The sequence below is a fragment of the Copadichromis virginalis genome, linkage group LG6 (genome assembly GCF_057382275.1).
Source record: "Copadichromis virginalis isolate Kocher_CV1m ecotype Utaka linkage group LG6, C_Virginalis_male_GT1.1, whole genome shotgun sequence".
Taxonomy (NCBI): domain Eukaryota; kingdom Metazoa; phylum Chordata; class Actinopteri; order Cichliformes; family Cichlidae; genus Copadichromis; species Copadichromis virginalis.
Window position 1 is genome coordinate 40,621,493 of NC_140623.1, and position 17,638 is coordinate 40,639,130.

At 43.4% G+C, this 17,638-nt stretch overlaps 2 protein-coding genes across 2 annotated transcripts; one reads left to right on the forward strand and one right to left on the reverse strand.

Moving 5' to 3' along the window:
- The first annotated feature begins 873 nt into the window (after positions 1-873).
- LOC146708512 (polycomb complex protein BMI-1-like) lies at positions 874-13,571 on the forward strand. The gene is made up of 9 exons (XM_085460449.1): positions 874-1,152; positions 1,733-1,860; positions 4,962-5,058; positions 5,161-5,216; positions 5,306-5,435; positions 6,898-6,937; positions 7,049-7,147; positions 8,083-8,163; positions 12,078-13,571. The coding sequence occupies exons 2-9, from the start codon at positions 1,743-1,745 to the stop codon at positions 12,450-12,452; spliced, it is 996 nt and encodes a 331-aa protein (XP_085316575.1). The 5' UTR covers positions 874-1,152; positions 1,733-1,742; the 3' UTR covers positions 12,453-13,571.
- Positions 13,572-14,792: 1,221 nt separating this feature from the next.
- Positions 14,793-16,911, reverse strand: LOC146708513 (uncharacterized). The gene is made up of 3 exons (XM_085460450.1): positions 16,620-16,911; positions 15,920-16,036; positions 14,793-15,354 (listed from the first exon to the last, which is right to left on the reverse strand). Exons 1-3 carry the CDS (start codon positions 16,704-16,706, stop codon positions 15,169-15,171), a joined length of 390 nt encoding a protein of 129 aa, XP_085316576.1. The 5' UTR covers positions 16,707-16,911; the 3' UTR covers positions 14,793-15,168.
- Positions 16,912-17,638: the final 727 nt, after the last annotated feature.

Here is a 17,638-nt window from a genome sequence, read left to right on the forward strand (position 1 = left end):
AAAATCAAGTGTCTGGCAATCACAGTTTCCTGGGAGATGGATCTACACCTATGGGTGCAAAGGTGCATTTCACTATAAAAAGCAAAAAGGGTGAAGCAGGATGAACAGATCCTGCGGAGCTGCTGTGGAGTCACTTTATTCAACACAAAATAAAAACGATGCTCTCCTTTGATTCACTCAGAAACATTCAGGAGGTCCAAACCCAGCATCAAAGAACTCTGATTTTTTTCCTTTCGATTTTTACACTTTGTGCTTCAAGGTAAATGTGGGACCAGTGAATTTTCCTCCTCCTTTGTGATGTTGTGAATGAGACCGTACTTTCTTAAAGTCAGAAGTAACTTTTCTCATAACCCCCCCCCCCCCCCCCAGAGTTTATTTCATGTCTTTAAACATGTGCTGTTATCTCAGCTCTACCTGGGGGATATTTCTAATTTCAGAAATTAGTTAGAAATTAGAAATTACTGCATGTCAACTAATCTGCCCTGAAATCTGTTAAGATAAGATAAACCTTTACTAGTCCCACACGTGGGAAATTTGTTATTTTATGTTGTTAAATTTGTTGAAATCTTTTGAGTATTTGTTTTTCAGGTGGAAATCTATGTCCTCTTTGTAAAACAGTTATTAATTGTGTCTAAAAATGGCATTTGTTCAGTATATTTACTTGTTTCTTATAAAATAATTAAAATGAAAACGGAAAAAAACCCTCTCAGTTCTAATAACATCTCCCGGAGCTGGTGGGCCATCCGTGGGTCTCGGGCCCGGGGACACGAGGCCTGTAGGGCCTCTCTCCCTCGGTCATCCACAGAAACTCAGTCAGAGCAGCGGAGGGCGGGGCGGGGCCGGGCGGGCCGAGCAGCCGCTGACTGACACAAATTAATCACAAGGTGGAAAATCAGAACAAGAAGTGCGGGGCTCGGCGTGTGCGGGACAAACACCGTGGACAAAGTGCGCGGGGCCTGCGGACTCTGAGTCTGGACACCCTCTTCGCCCCGTGAACGAGGCGACAAAATAAAGTCACGTGATCCAAAATGGGCAGTCCTCTGACGGTGCTGAAAAAAGCCATTTTCTGGCGCTGCTGCAAATTCTGTCCAAGTCCCAAATAACTGAGCCGCCCTGCGCCGCGAGGACGCGGACCCTCGGAGGAGAGACCAGGTAGGACCGCGCGTCGCGGATCGCTTTTGTTTATCGCGCTCATCGCGGCTCAGTTTGCGGAGGCGCAACGCGAGGCGCACGGTGTCACATTCGAGTCTCCCTTGTTCGCCTCCTGGTACAGCAGCCCTGTCAGTGGATTTAAGATGGCTGCTTTGTGTACCAGTGTGCTTTTCTGCGGCTCGGTGCCCCCCTCCGAGCCGCCGCTTTCGCCCGCGGTGCTGGGTTGAGGTGCGGGCTCGGACGGCGGAGCTCCGCGGGGAGGGGAAACGCTCTTTGTTGGGCTGGAGGAGATGAGCTGGTGCACGAGATGAGGCCACACAGGGGCGATCGAATAGCCCGCTGCCTGCCGTGTGCCCCTCACAGTCTGCGCTGAGCTGCTCGGCTCCTGCTCCCGGCTCGTCCCTGAACCCAGCACCGGGATTTGTGGGCTTTCGTCGGCTCCGTTTGTTGTGGTTTCGCGAGCCGCTGACGCGGTGCAGACAATGTGTGAGGAGATCCGGGCACAATGTGGGGGATGACCTGCAGTCTCCAGCAGTAAGCGCTCATAAAAACCCCCTCACGTTCTCTGCTTCTTCTGCAGATCAGCCCAGATGGATAAAATGCAGCCTAACCGGATCAAAATCACAGATCTGAACCCACACCTCACATGCCCTCTGTGCGCCGGCTACCTGATTGATGCTACGACCATCGTAGAGTGCCTGCACTCCTGTAAGTTCCTCACATGAATGCACCACCTTACATGCATGCACACCGTTTCCATCAGACCTCTGCTCATGATGATGTTGAAGGGAGGTGAACAGGCATGATGTTGAGTCACACACTCCACCTCAATTAGGCCTGTAGGAGGTCCACTTCAGGGACCACACTTGCACAGCAGCACATGACTGCATCTTCTGGGTTGTGTTGAAACTGCTTGTGCTGGATGTTCATGTTAAACGTGGGCAAAGTTTCAACTGACGGTCAAGGAATCCCTGTGAGCCAAAACGCCAGGCTTCACACTGACAGACCTTTCTAATCTTGGATCTGTGTGATGTCACAGAGAGGGGATATCCCTAATATGGGTTTCAGGAACCCATCAGAGCTAATCTACGGAGAGCCATCAACTCCTTATTAATGCTGCTGTTCTGAAAATTGCTGCAGGTAGCCTCAATGAATAAGAGCAAATGGAGCTAAATGGCTAAAATAGGTTCTTACACCTGCTTCGAGAACACGGGTGGGAAGCCGGTTTCATTCAGAGAGCCGTACTTACTTAAATGATACAAAGGACTACGCAGAGCTGAAGCACTGTGCGCCACATTTGCTAAACTCCACCACTTTGGTAGACATAAGGATAAGAATGAGTCCCACAACTTTCTGACAGGTTGGTCGCTCTGTGACCGTCTCGAGTACCACGACATAAAAGAATCCACTGAAAAGCTGAATCAGTGTTTCCTTTTTATTTATATTCACCATCTGAGTAATAGACTAGGCCTGGTTTAGGTTTTCTTTCCGTATGTTTGAGGCCGGTTTGAGACAGAGGGCTGGCCTCCTCTGGGACTTATTTTGCTTTTGTAAAGCCATCATTTTCTTTGTTTTTGTAAACGTGGTATCAGTTGTGTAAATGAATTTCAATGACTGCCCCTTTTCATTTAATTTTGCCTTTAAAAACACTCTCGTCATACTAGATATTCAGTCCAGGCTCATGTTCTCTGGATGCTGTTTGTTTATAAGCAATAATTAAATCAGACATTAAAAAAAGTAATTAAGAGGTTTCCGTGTGTGGATAAGAAGGAGCTGCTTGTGGTGGTTGATGGAGACGCTATCAGGAGGCTGCTGCTCGCTTCGTGCCTGAAATCAAAATGGCAGATGCCATAAAGCTGCTCATGGTGCTGTGATGTCACTAAAATTTACAGAAAGGTATTTTACTGCAATCAAAACCCATAAAAGAAACTCTTGATCATTGTCCTTATTTCTATTGTCACAGACACGAGAACCAGCGTTAAAACAAAAACCAAAGAAAAGCCGACTGCAAGCGCAAGCGCACGGTTCCCACCCACCTGTGCAAGAGTAGCCAATCAAAAGAAAGATGGCTGGAAGGCAAACCGGCTTGTTTCAGACAGAGGAAGAACTGAGGGGATGCATGAAGGCTCAGAATAGGTAGATAGGGATTATTATGAATTGTGGTTCATGCAAAGCTGCTGTAGTAGAGTCAAAGAGTTAAACTATGAAGCAGAAATGTCTCGTTTCATTGTATGGCATCAAAAGCAGTCAAGAACCTGTGTTGACTCCTTATCACTGAGTAAATGAATAAAGAGAACGCCATCGGCACCAGGGAAGCGTGTCCTGGTATAGAGCGTCAGCCTGTTGCTATGCAGAAAACAGCACAAGCATAAAAACAATAATCATCATAAATTATTGTTATTTATTTACCCAGTCCTTTAGTCCCATCAGGAAGTGTCCCAAATCCTGGAAGTGACCCAGGAATGTCAGCTTAGCAGCTTTAATAAGACCTCTCTTGAATTCTCCAGATAGTAAGGAAAGGTGCTTCAATGCGTCCTTTGTTACCTCCTTTAGCAGAGGACACACCGGACCATCCTTTATGAAAGGGGAGGTGTTCACAGTTCATAGATGAGGCACCATCCAACAAACAGTCGGCGTGACTGACAGGTGCTGCAGAGCATCTATAAGTTTATACGTTTGTTTCCCAGTTCCTGGCTTTATCAACTGGTGCTAATCTTGGTTGAGGTGTTGCCTCACATGAAGTACATGTCTTTATATGAGCTCTGTCAAACTAGTTTGGAAGTTTTATTAAAGATGTCAAAGTGTGTTTAAGGTTCTGGATAATTAAGCTTGAATGCCTGTTGTCGTATCGCAGCCTTTCTAATTATCATGAAATCTTTTCTTTTTGTCTTTTGGCTCGCTGGAGGAAGTGATGGATGGAGTGATTTAGACAAAGATGAGGAAAAGAAAGATTACTCTGAAATGTGTTTTATTTTATAGGTTTTATGTTCTGTTTTTTTATAATGAAGAGATATTTTTCACTGGTGGCTCTGCTTTAGATGACCTGCATGAGGCAGCGTGGTGAGAAAACAGGGGGTAGTGTGATGTGTGTTTTGTAGCAGCAGACATCCTCCATCAGGCTGGTTAGCAGTCCGGTGTGAGCGCAGATGGATTCTCTGAGCATCCAGCTTCTGTGCCTGAGTCCTTCGCACTTCTGCTTGACCTCGTCACACTGAGGTCACGGAAACAGAGGCTGGACTGCATCAACGCAGGGAATTTTCCTTTGTTAATGAATTTTAGGGCAAAGTCTGCAAACATTTAAGCATATTTTCAAAATCAGATGTCCTGTTGAACGTGCACATTACATTTTAAAGTAAATTGAATTCATATTATGCTTCCAGATGGCTGTCGAGTGGCGAGATCTTTTATTTACTTTATCGCGCACATACACCTGTGGAGATGTTGGGATAATTTTGGGTGCTGTGGACACCAAACACACACAAACACACAGCTCTATGTAAGTGCTTTTTCACTCGAGCACTCACTGAATTTGGTTCAGGATCTTCCCAAAGGACACTTCTGTGTGCAGACTGAAGGAGTCGGGGATTGAACCACAGACCCATGGGGCCTGTTCAATCTCCTGAGCCTTAGCTGTTAAAGAGGCCTCTAATGACACAAAAAACCCTTTAAAATAGACAAACGCATAAAAGAAGCGACATTACTAAAACTGTATGCTTTGCACAGAGTCTTCATCCTGAGGGTAAAGGAGGAGAGTGTTCTGGTCTTTCTGCTGCTCGTCCTCTAACAGCTTGTTCTCTCTCCACATGTAGTTTGTAAAACATGCATCGTTGCCTTCCTCGAGACAAATAAGTTCTGTCCTCGATGTGACGTCCAGGTCCACAAGACGTGTCCACAGCTCAGCATCAGGTAATCCAGTCTGCTTCATGTCAGTTTTTTTTCCTAACCTCTCCAAATTCATGATGTTTCATATCTGACACGAATGTTTTTCTTTTCTGTTTTTCATTCCAGAGCAGACAAAACTCTGCAAGACATTGTTTATAAGCTCGTTCCGGGGTTATTCAAAGGTAATGACCACAGTTTTGGGAGGCAGCGAAGGCTTAGTCATATCTTTGTCATAGATTTCAGTTTCACGATGCGCGTGGCTTTCCCGCAGATGAGATGAAACGGAGGCGGGACTTCTACGCAGAGAATCGTGTGCTGGAACCGGGGGAAGTGGTGGAGACGTTCAACATAGCAGAGGATGAAATTATCAGTCTGTCCATACAGTTCTACGAGAGGAACAAGTGAGTCAGTCATTTCCTCCTTATTTTTATTTTACTCGAGAATAAGAGCGAGAACCGTTAATCTGTGGTCTGTCGCACTAAAAGCTACTGCTGAGAGAACAGCGAGTTCGCCTGCGTGTGTCCTCTGTTATATTTGCTCTTATTTAGCTATTTATGTGCATGTATAGATGGAGAAGATTTACTTCATCCTCAAATTTTGTCAATTATTTTTGTTACAGCAGCCAGAAGTGGAAAAACAACTTGGCTCAATAAAAACGTAGATTTAAAATAAAAAATCTATCTATAGATATCTAGATAGAGAGATAGATACAGATATATATCACTTATTAAATATTATAATTCATGTATAATGGGCAGCTTAGTAAGTAAAATCTTCCTTTAATGAGATAAATGAGAAAAGCCTGTGAGTGGTGCAGAGGGCGTCTCAGGTCATTTGTCATCTATGGGTATGCACAGACATTTGGATGAGCTCTGTTCAGCTGAATCCAAACAGTGTGCTGATTCAAACTGAAATCATTCACCAATGAAGGAGGAAAATTCCCCCAGCAGCTCATATGGACTCAGTCAGACAGCTGCGAGTTCAATATTCAGGCCACACAAGCAGCCAGACCAGACTTCCACCGCTCTTCCTTCACAAACTGGACATTCCCTCCACATTCCTGCTTACTGCTCAAATTAATATCTGTTTGCCCAGAAGTCCCAAAACCAGGTACGGTCAGATCAGTGCAGGCTCAGCTACGTTTCACTGCAACCGAGTGGTTCTTTTTGTCCAAACACCGCATGTTCTCCACGATGACAGCTGGATGAAATGGTTTATATTTCCTCATCTAAGATTTCCATTTAGCTTTAGCTCTGAAATCCTGTGCCCTGCTCTGCAGCTCCTCCAGGGTTGCAGGCCTCGCTCCCATCAGCGCAGTCAGCTGAAGACTCTCCATTGCTGAGAGCGTAAAAAGAAGGAAAACCACACGTAGGCATGCAGAACCTGATTTGACAAGACTTTTAAAACAACAAGTAGTCATTTCACCTCTACATAAAACACAATCTACCACAAAATATGACTTTATCTGTGAATAACGTTGTTAAAATCAGAAATAAAATGAGTTGAGTGAACAGCACAATGCAAACAGTTATGTAGAAGTCCATAAAATACTTTAAAATACTATACAGTATTTATATGAATCCCACAGCTGTTAGTTAATATTAAAATAACAATATTATCAGAACAGTTTTTTTCTTCTCGCTTCAATGTGTTTGTAACTGGAAGCTTTTGATCATGAAGCGAACAGAAGCAGCTTCCAGCCGGGTCCCAGATTTGTCCAGGCACAATTTATCTGCAGCTCTACGTGGAGTTTTGTTTTTGTTCCACCAGCTGCAGTCTGATTCCTGCGAAAAACTCGTAAATATCATTAAAATGTAAAGAAATTTAATTATTGTTTAACTGCTTTTTAATTTCCCCCTGCAGAAATAATGAGAGGCAGCATTCAGAGATGGAAGGAGACAAGGTAAAGCAAAGATGTTTAAAAGCGGCAGCTGAAGTTAGCTGGTGTAATTATGGTTTTCTGGTCCTCATCCTGGATTAATGCATCCCTCTCTGCTCTTCTCTTTGTTCTCAGTCCAACGGTAAACGCTTCCTGCAGTGCCCGGCAGCCATGTCCGTCATGCACTTAGCGAAGTTCCTCCGCAGCAAGATGGATATACCCAACAACTATCGGGTAATTGGACACACCGCAGCCCCGCACAGTAACGTTTGCAGTATCGATTCTGCAGACAACTTCAAGGCTGAGGTGCAAAAATATAAACGCTTTGTTGTTCCACAGTAGCTGCTACAACGGCGAGGTCATATTGGGTTGCATTTGTGGGCTATAAAAGAGTTCTGGCAATCATCGCGCTGATATGTGAGCTTTCGGTGCAACGTGATAACGAGCAGACGCTTACCTGAAGTGACACTGCTCCGAAAACTGCAAAATTATTAATGCTGCTTTCATTTTTTTATGGAAGCAGTAGATCAAATGAAGTCAAAGGAAACCCACAAGCGAATTACAACCCAGCTTCACACGATTCACCTTTTTTTCGGGGTGGTCTACATGTATGTAGATCCCTTAGCTCAGATTAGCACAGTATATCTGGCTATTCAGAGCCCTGCTTTATAGGTGTGGAGGAGTTGTTCCTCACTCATGTGGGTTTAGTATTCCAGGTATGTGCCACTTGATAATAAAGTCAGGCGGCTTGAAAGACATTTTTAAAAACACATTTTCTCCACAAAAAGCTGCTTTGATTTCTGCTTGAAGAGGAAGATGAGCCAGGCTGAAGGATTTCACACACAAGTCAAATATGTGCAACTTAATCCTATTTGTATGAAACGGTACGTGATTAAAACTGTAGAGCGACGTGGAAAAAACAAAGCTGCGCCTCAACCTCTTTGTTTTCAGAAACACGGGTGAAGTAAACCGTCAGGAGCATAAACTGGCCTAGACACAGATTCACGTAAAGCTTGGAGTCTGTTTAAATCCAGAATTATCTTATTTGTACGCAGGGAAACAAACCTTTCGCCGTGGTCGTTTATGTCGGTACAAACTTCAAACAGCTCGCCTGGCAGAGGACGTTTTCCCCCGCTAACGTGTTAAATGGGTTTCACGGTGTGTTACAGGTGGAGGTGCTGTATGGGGACGAACCCTTAAAGGACTACTACACACTAATGGATATCGCTTACTTCTACGAGTGGAGACGAGTGAGTGAAACCTTTCATGTCTTTGACTTTGAAACAAACATCAGCAGCTTGATTTGAAATGAGGAGAGTACAAAATGTATTTATTTTTTTTTATTTTTTTAAGGGTCTGTTTGGATTCAATCAATATATATATATTTAAAAAATGCATTTAGGCTTGTAGACATGGTCGAGACAGTCTGCTGAAATACAACTCGAGTATCAGGATTAGGGCTGCCACGATTAGTCGACTAGTAACGATTACGTCGACTATTAAAATCGTCGATGACTAATTTAATAGTCGACACGTCGTTTGAAGCTTTGTAAGATCCCAAAAGACGCAGGAATAAGTAGCAGGATTTAAGAGTGTAATAACGGACTGAAACAGAAGATGGCAGCACAGCATGTACAAGGATGCCAGCTGCCGTTAAACCCCGAAGAAGAAGTAAGTAAGTAAAAGTAAAGTAAAACTTTATTTATATAGCACCTTTCAAGATAAAAATCACAAAGTGCTTCACAGAAGCTAAAACCTAAAAATAAAAATCAACTAAAAGCAAGTTTAAAAAGATGGGTTTTTAGCTGTTTTTTAAAAGCGACCACTGAGTCCACAGATCTCAGGCTCAAAGGGAGAGAGTTCCACAATCTGGGGGCCACAGTTCCAAAAGCTTTGTCGCCTTTTGTTTTCAGCCTCGTGTGCTGGACAGCAAGCAAGCCCTGGTCACATGACCTCAGGGACCTGCTGGGAATGTATGGATGCAAAAGTTCACTTATATACGTTGGTGCTTGTCCATGCAGGGCCCTGAAAGTCAAGGTCAAAACCTTAAACTGGATCCTGAATTTAACGGGGAGCCAGTGCAGCTGAATCAGCAGGGGTGTGACATGGGAAAACTTGGAGGACTTGGTCAGAAGCTTTGCAGCAGCATTCTGAACAACTTGCAGACGATCCAAAGAGGCTTTACATAAACAAGTAAACAAAGAATTACAGTAGTCCAGACGAGATGAAACAAATGCATGAATGACAATTTCTAATTCGGAGCGCGATACAATGGGACTCAGCTTAGCAATGTTTCTCAAATGATAAAAACAGGAGCGAACCAAAGAAGCTGTGTCCCAGAATTCATAGCGCGGCCCAGCTAAGTTGTCAACAATGGCGGCAGCTAGTTAGTTTTAATATTACTCTTATTATTCTTTCTGGGTCACAAAATAAACGTTTAACATATTTTCAGGTGCGAATGTAGCTGTGTAAACCTCAAATATCTGCTCAGTTTATCAAGACACCACATATTTTCAAAAGCGCTCCGACGTTTTCAGAGACGTCTGTTACCCACCGCTAGCTCGATAGCTAGCCGGGGGCTAGGCTCACTAGAGCCGTGAGAACACCGGACTCCCGGCAAACAGTTTTCAAACCCACCGCCGTCTTTCGCTACTCAGGTTAAACATGATATATAAGTCACTTAGATAACTTAAAAATGTTGTTGTTTGCCTTTTTTTTTAAGTATTTTATTGGTTCCTGATTAAATCTGTTTGGCTGAGATTAAAGTTATAGTTTTTACACAGCTGAATAAACGTCAAGCAGATTAAACTCCATCGAAACAATCTGCAAATGTCATTAAAATTTAATAAACTCTCATCTTGTCTTTATTTTTAGTTAGCACATACCTTAAACACTTAAAGCTGTAAGCTAATGATAGTTATATAAGAGCAGATGCTGCTGGTGCAATAAGCTGTATGTTTTACATCCAATGGATGATGATCTGATTAGTCGACTAATCGCAAAAATAATCGGTGACTAGTCGACTATCAAAATAATCGTTTGTGGCAGCCCTAATCAGGATAAGGAGGAAAGGTGATTTAAGTGACTTTGGATGTGTTGTGGTTGGTCTGAGTAGAAACGGCTGATCTTCTAGAATTTCCCCTCCCAGCAATCTCCAGGGTTTACAAAGAATGGTCTGAAAAACAGAAACTGCCAGCAGTCGTCTGACCTGTGGCTTTAACAGGGTGTTTTTGCCCAGAGGAGAATAAGCAGAATTGGGGGAAAAAAAGATTTCCCAGAGGTAACCGAAGCCGCTGTATCCACTGTCCTCACTTCAAAGTCACCAGACTTGTTTTGTTAATCTGGGACTTTTTGGTTTGAACAAATCCTCACTCACTACTTTCGCTAACTACTTTTACTCCCCTGTCCCGTAAGTTAAAGTTCTTGAATCCAAAGGTGTCTGGTGATTTGAGGAGAGGACTATACCAGCTTCATTTCCCCGACTGTAAGGGAAAAATTGTAGAAATGTTTTAAATGTAGTTTAAATTGTATGCATTAATCTTACAATTTAAACAAGTCTGCATCTCCCAACAAAGGGCTGTGCCGACGGCCGTCTGCTGTCTGTAATAACCGACTCTACCAAAGAGTACCTCGCATAATCCCATTTCAAAAAAAATCCAAGTAAATCCTTTGAGAAATTAAAAAAACAAGGCAGACTAAAGTCTGATGTGATGGATTACTGTCCTGAATAAACTTCAAGTCCTTACAGGCTGAACTGGTATAAACTGTAAAGCAAAACCAGGAACTGCTGGGAAGGAAACAGACGCTCCTAAAAGAACAAGCTCAAACAGGATGACTGTGTGGCCACGATGACTGTGCTTCATCAGGCCGACGTTGTTAAAACGGCTTGGGTCGAGTGGTTTGGAGAGAAAGTTAGAGAGGCAAGGCTGAGGTGGTTTGGACACGTCCAGAGGAGGGCTGGACAAAGGATGCTGAAGATGGAGCTTCCTTGAGCAGGGAAAGAGTAAGAGCACAAAGATTCATGGATGGAGGGCATGCAGAGGGGAGGCCCGGGATCAGGTGAGATGGAGGGAGATGATCTGCTGTAGTGACGCCTGAGGCAAAGCTTTTCCCAGCGACAGCAACAGTTTACTACTTTAATCAGATGCAGTGAAATCTGACTGAGCTGTTTTCAAACACATATCGCAGCCCTCCACGCTTCAAGCGACTGTGTCAGACTCGCTCACATCAAATGCTTAAGCCACCAGTTTCCCAGGTGCGGTCACAAAGCGAGCAGACACCCTCACCCCCTCGTTCCCAGTAGAGGGGAAGATCTGATGTCCAAATCTCTCTTTCAGGGTTTATTTTCCCGCACATTAAACGTTTTGGTCTTCTACCAAAGAAATGATCACTTGATGACCTCATCGAGCACAGCAACGGCATCCAGATTAAAAATTGCAACATCGCAAAAGAGGGACTTCAATTAGAGATTTGTTCTATTATGTCTTTACTAACTGTGAAACCTGCATCTCAGTTAGCATGGTTTATCCTGCTTTTCACTGCAACTAGGACCATCGTTTACAAAGTGAACTTTATGATGATTTTTAAGACAGTGTCTTCAGCAAAGTGTTTCCAGAGGGAGCAAACATCTTTTTGCAACTACAGATATCACCCCCTGCTGGTCGTTAGACAGAATGACAATCTGAGGCGTTTTTAGATATTGACGTCACTTTCTTTGAATCCAGAAGCTGTGTACATCTTTTATATACAGTCTGTAATTGTAGGCTGGAATATACAACAGTCATTTATCTGTGTTGACTGTCTTTGTGAGCAGCTGGGTGAAGCATTGCTTTGAATTTATCTTTGAAATGATCAGATCAGTCAGCCCTCTGCTGATGGAGGTAGTAAAAGATGCACTTGTTTTTTTGGGTTAGTATTTTGAGGATTTCAGCTTTTATTTCAGCTGCTGCGTCATTGATCCTGTCCTAAACAAAAGTGGTGCCCAGATTAGCAGAGTAGCTGTTGGGTTCCTAGCTATCAGAGGACAAATACCCTTTTGTTGGTTTAGTGTTTATTGTACGTGTGGGACTAGTTTAAAAATGGACTCTGTGTTTTTAAGGGATTTCTTAAGGTCCTGTACACTCCTGTAAACACATTTTCGCTCTGTCTCTCTGCGTCCGTGCAGACTGGACCCATCCCTCTGCAGTATCTGGTCAAACCCACCCGGAAACGCCGGAGGCCGTCCCAGTCTGCTGCTCAGGGCCACTCCGACGGCGTCAACACCAGCCCAACGTCGGAGAGCGACTCTCAGAGCGACAAAGTCCACAGTCCCGCTGCCGCTCAGCCGGCCCGAGCCTCCTCTCAATCCAGCCCGGCGTCCCACAACCTCTCTCCCGCCATCCAAAGCTCCAACGGTACCACTGTGACCAACAACGCTCAGCGACACGCCCTCTCCTCCAAACAGGCCGCTCGGAAGGTGACTGTCAACGGCACGAGCTCCGGGGCCAGCAAAGAGGAGGCGAGGGGGGGCGACAAAAGCGGCCTGCCTCCCACGACCTAACGCGCGCGCACACGGCGGCGAGGAGGACACTGTTTGAATTGCTTCCTTGTTTCTTTGTGCAGAGCAAAGACAGCTCGGGCCTTCGTCCTTCTGGAAATGCGGGAGGCAGATTTGTGTTATCTTCCAGCAGGACAGACTGAAACGTGCAGCCAAATAGACACTTGTATGTATGTGCGTGTGCGTGCGTGTTTATGTGTGTTAGACTAGAACAGTGCACACATACAAACTGTACAGTATGTATCAAATGTGAGCATGTGTGCGTACATATGTATAAACTTATCTTTTATACAAGATATTGTAATCGTTTTGTATTGTACACGCAGTGGGTCTGTTTCATTTCCATAAGCATCGATTTGGCCTCCGTGAAACTTGAGACAAAATGCTGAAAGGCATTGCAGTGCGGCTCACTGCTGAAGCTGGATGTAAAGACGAGGAAGAGAAACTCTTGCTTTAAACAGTCAGACGTGTCAATAACTGCTGTATAAGTGTCCAGTATAAGCAACAGCTCATCAGGTAACACATGCTCATTAAATTGTTGATGCACTTTGTTACGGTCACTTCACACAAACCGACAAGTATTTTCCCGACAGGAGAAGCATTAATATTTACAGAAGCACTACCAAGCTGTTTGTCAGCGTTCTTTCCTTCATGGCAGTCGAAGAACTCAAAAGGGATTTTTGAATATTTGGCCATGTATGTTGTAGTTCCATGCATTCCAAGCATTCCTTTGATTTTTTTTTTCTTCTTCTTTCCGTTCAACAATGATGCTTTGTTTTTGTTTTTTTCCAATTACAAAAAAGCAGCCATATGTGCATGTTTTAGGTCAATAAAATGTTTACTTACTAGGTTTTTCTGACCCGAGTGTCCTGTTTATGCTCCCAACAAATGTTTGCTTGACATCCATCCCGCCGACTCGTTCTCATCGTCCTCCTGAGAAGAATCAGACCGCCTTCCTTCATTTTAACGTGGTGTGAATTAAATGTTTGGCACAGCTGCATTATAAACAACTACAGCTGTATTTTATAATCTGAGATGTAACAGTGCTCATTAATTTTTTTTTTTTTTTCAAAATATTTAGGGCGACTTCTAATTAAATTCACAACATGGTGCAAAGTGGCAGGACAGTTTTTTGTTTGTTTTGTTTGCTGTATTTAATCATTGCTTTGAATGCAGGTCCTTTCTGTGTCTGAGTGGGTACTCTGGCTTCCTCCCACAGTCCAGAGACGAGCAGTTCGTGGGGTTAGGCCAGGGGTGGGCAACTCCAGGCCTCGAGGGCCGGTGTTCCTGCAGGTTTTAGATGTGTCCTTGAACCAACACAGCTGATTTAAATGGCTAAATTACCTCCTCAACATGTCCTGAAGTTCTCCAGAGGCCTGGTAATGAACTAATCATGTGATTCAGATGTGTTGACCCAAGGTGAGATCTAAAACCTCGAGGCCTGGAATTGCCCACCCCTGGGTTAGGCTCACTGGTGATTATAAATTGCCCGCAGGTGTGAATGTGAGTGTGATGTCTCGTTGTGTTAACCCTGAGGTTAACAGGAGAAGATGAATGGATGGATGGCAGCTGTGGAAATGAAAGCAACACTCGATCATCTCAGTATAACACAAGGTCAGTTACACTTTAGGAACGACAGTCTGTCCAGTAGGAAGGATCAACTTTTGTGAGTCTTTGTCACTATTGGTAGCAGGAGACAATGTCTGAGCATGCTCCTGGATGGACAGTGCTATTTGGTAGCATCAGATGCATAACATCTGAGGAGTACTCCGTTAAATTCAGGACTGGGGACCTGATCCCATTCTCCTGGAGTCTGATCAGAAACGTGTATGAGCAGCTTGCTGTAGGTCACTTTGTAAAGCTCTGGTAGTGCTCCTCGTGAGCAGATACCAGTCCTGCTACTGGGTTGAAGCTCTTCTACATCGCTCCTCGCATCTGTTTACTGGTATCTCCTTCATTGTCTTGAAACTGTGCTGGAGACATCAAACCCCATGATGGCTCGTTTAGATGTGCTATCATGGAGCAGCTGGAAAACCTGTGCAACCCGAATTGAGTGCAGGTACTGTCTCATGCTACAAGTAGTCAGAAGGACCCCAGCAAAATGCAAAACCAGAGAAAAATTAGGAGGGATGACCAGATGGCAGTGATCTGTGAGCCTTAAGTGGCTCATCTTGTTCTTGCCTCTTCAGTGGAATGTGTTCTAACTGGAGAAACTGATATCCTGAAGGGGCAGGACATGGAGCCAGAGCTGCTTTAGCAAAAGTCCTGTTAAACAGATTTCCCAGCTAGAGCCATGAGAATGACATTTGTATTATTATTTAAAACCTTAACAAAGACATCAGCTCAGAGTACAGACTGCCCTGTTTATTTTTACTTTACATACACCATTCAAAAGTTCAGTGGAAAGAAGAGAGTGACTTGTCTCTGTGGAGTGAGCAGTGTGGGCTAATGACTGTCACAGCCTGCCACCAACTCTAATTTCATCTCATGGACATAAAACTGGAGCTTCAAAATCAAGGCCAGCATAGCACTGCATCCCAACTTCTTCATGGAGCACCTGCCGGGTTGTTTCCGCAGGAATCTTCGATTCGCTAAATACCCCCAGTATAAACTGCTCGCTGTTTTACCGTAAAGTCATCCTAATGTGACTGCAACAGTGTCTTTGTCATGAAAGTCGAACTGATGAAAACACTGATGGGAAACGCACCCCCCTCCACCCTCAGGACTCTGCTGGTTCATGTAGCGGAGCAGACACAATGAAGTGCTCCTTGTGCGTGCCGTCGCAGTAGGGCGGGTTGCTTGTGTGTTTGCATCCACACAACCAAACCGAGGCGTCTTTCTCTGGGACAAAGCGTAGCGGGGAGAGGCCCTGGGCTCGGGTTTTGTGGCTTCCATCACAGAAAGGCTGAAAGAAATCAAAAATTAAACGCTCATTTAAACAAGAAACAATGTGTAATGTGTAAAACTGTTTTAAATTTTTATATGCTACAGAAAAAAGCTTTCAGCGTTATAAATGGATCGGATTGTTTTGGAATTATGAAACCAATAGATCTGAAAATAATCTGAAACTTTACTCTTTAAAATGTTATAATTTATTTTTTCTTAATTTATTAAACAAAAAACAAAGCAACATTTATGTTTACGATGCTGAGATAATGACTGAATAAAACACCCGTGAAGCTGCCATAGGCTCCAGCGTGAACCCTGAATTTGACCAACAAAAGAAAGCGAATGATTGTGTAGGGCAGGGGTGTCCAACTCCAGTCCGTGAGAGCTTCTGTCTTGTAGCTTTTAGATGCATCCCTACTCCAACAAAGCTGGATCAAATTATTGGATTACCTCTTCAGCATGCTATCACGTTTGGCAACAGCCTGGTAACAAGCCATTCATTTGATTCAGGTGTGTCGCAACAAGGATGCATCTAAAAGCTGCAGGACCTGGAGTTGGGCACCCCTGGTGTAGGGATTCACCTGCTTCCTGCTGTGCCCACAGGTGCACCACGAGTAACGCTTCCCACCAACCAGCTCCACCTTGAAGGGCTTCTTAGCTGGGATGACTGGTTCAGGAGGACGTGTGGACAGCTTGACCTGAGGAAGAGGCAAACTTCTTTTAAAATACATTAAGCCAGTTTATTAGGAATACCATCCAATGTGGTGGGGGCTTGATTTTCACTGTCTCTGTGTTAGTTTGTTTCCTCCTCATCAGCCTTGGCTTCAGCTATCCTTCCTGGGTACACTTATGCATTCACACATATAAAATCTCCACTTACATAAACAAACAAGCTCTCATACTGATATTACTGAAGTTCATAGAAGGCTACAGGCCTTGAGGGTACATACAATACTGCTCAAAATTCATATTAAACCTACAGTTCCCCACGTGATTTCTATGTTAGTGTAAGAATGCCTGTAGACTAATTAAAATCTAACCAATGAGGCCTCTAACCTCCATTAAAGCAGCTGGAGGAGCTGCGATGTCAAACATCTGTTTTCTATTTCCAGTTTGGGGAAAATAAAAATACAAACTTGGCTCTGCGTGAGTTGGTTAGCTTAAATGTGGTACAGTTTCTCCAGTGCATTACTTTTTAATGTGTGTGAAAACAAATGGCCCGTTAACAGTGCAGCAGCAGTCTGCATCACATTTAGAGAGGCTAGCATGTGCAGCGATTACCTTGGAGACTGCCGTAGCGGCTAACCAAGGGTGCCTGAAGGTGAAACTGATCCATTTGGGCTCTAATTTGGTCACCACCGTGTTCATGTTTCCTCTGACAGCTGAAGGAAGATCAGCTTCTGACACCAGCTGACCAGCAACAATTTAAGAATCACGCGACAAACGTTGGAGACAAGTACCGCAAGCAAGGAGAGTCAAACAGAGACAGAAAAGCAAAACATAAACTCGGAGACGCAAGACAGCTAACTGAAGCTGCTAGCGTCCTCAACAGTCACGTGTTAATAGCTCAACCAATCACCGGGCACATGTCGGAGAAAGGCAGACTGAATGGAACTGATTTGGACATATGGAGGACCAAAATTGAAGTATAATGTATAGATTTATACATTATTTTAAACAATATTTATAAGTCACAAGCTTTGAAAATATGAGCTATGCTGTAAGTATGTAACAAAATTTTAAAAACAGCAGAGAATAGGATGTATTTTTTACTCTCTTGAATGAAATCCTTCTGTGATTCAATGAAACACACAGAAAAAGATGAAATACGACAATAACACGTACAAACAACTAAATTTCTTTAGGGACAGAAGAAAGAAGCTAACACAATCAATAATATCAATTTAACCTATATACAAAATAAAGACTAAAAAAATACATGCTACTATTAATAAATTGCGTCCCATTTTTTTTACTATTTTTTTTTCTTTTATTTTTTAAGTACACGTCAAAAGCAAACTAGACAATGTAAAATTAAACTAATAATAATACCAATAATTATAAAATAATCCCAAATTTTATTTGAAAATGTCAGATAAATAGTTTGCAAAATATAGTTCAGCAGATCATGTAGAGAAACTTTACACGAAATACACAATTGTGTCAAAACCTGGAGCGGAAGAGCAACTAATCTGTTTCTAAACGAAACTTTTTAAAACTATTCCTACAGAGATGCAGCTTCAGATTCCAGAAGATAGTTTATTGAAATACAGTTTCAAAAGCCTCTCCACAGGTTAACC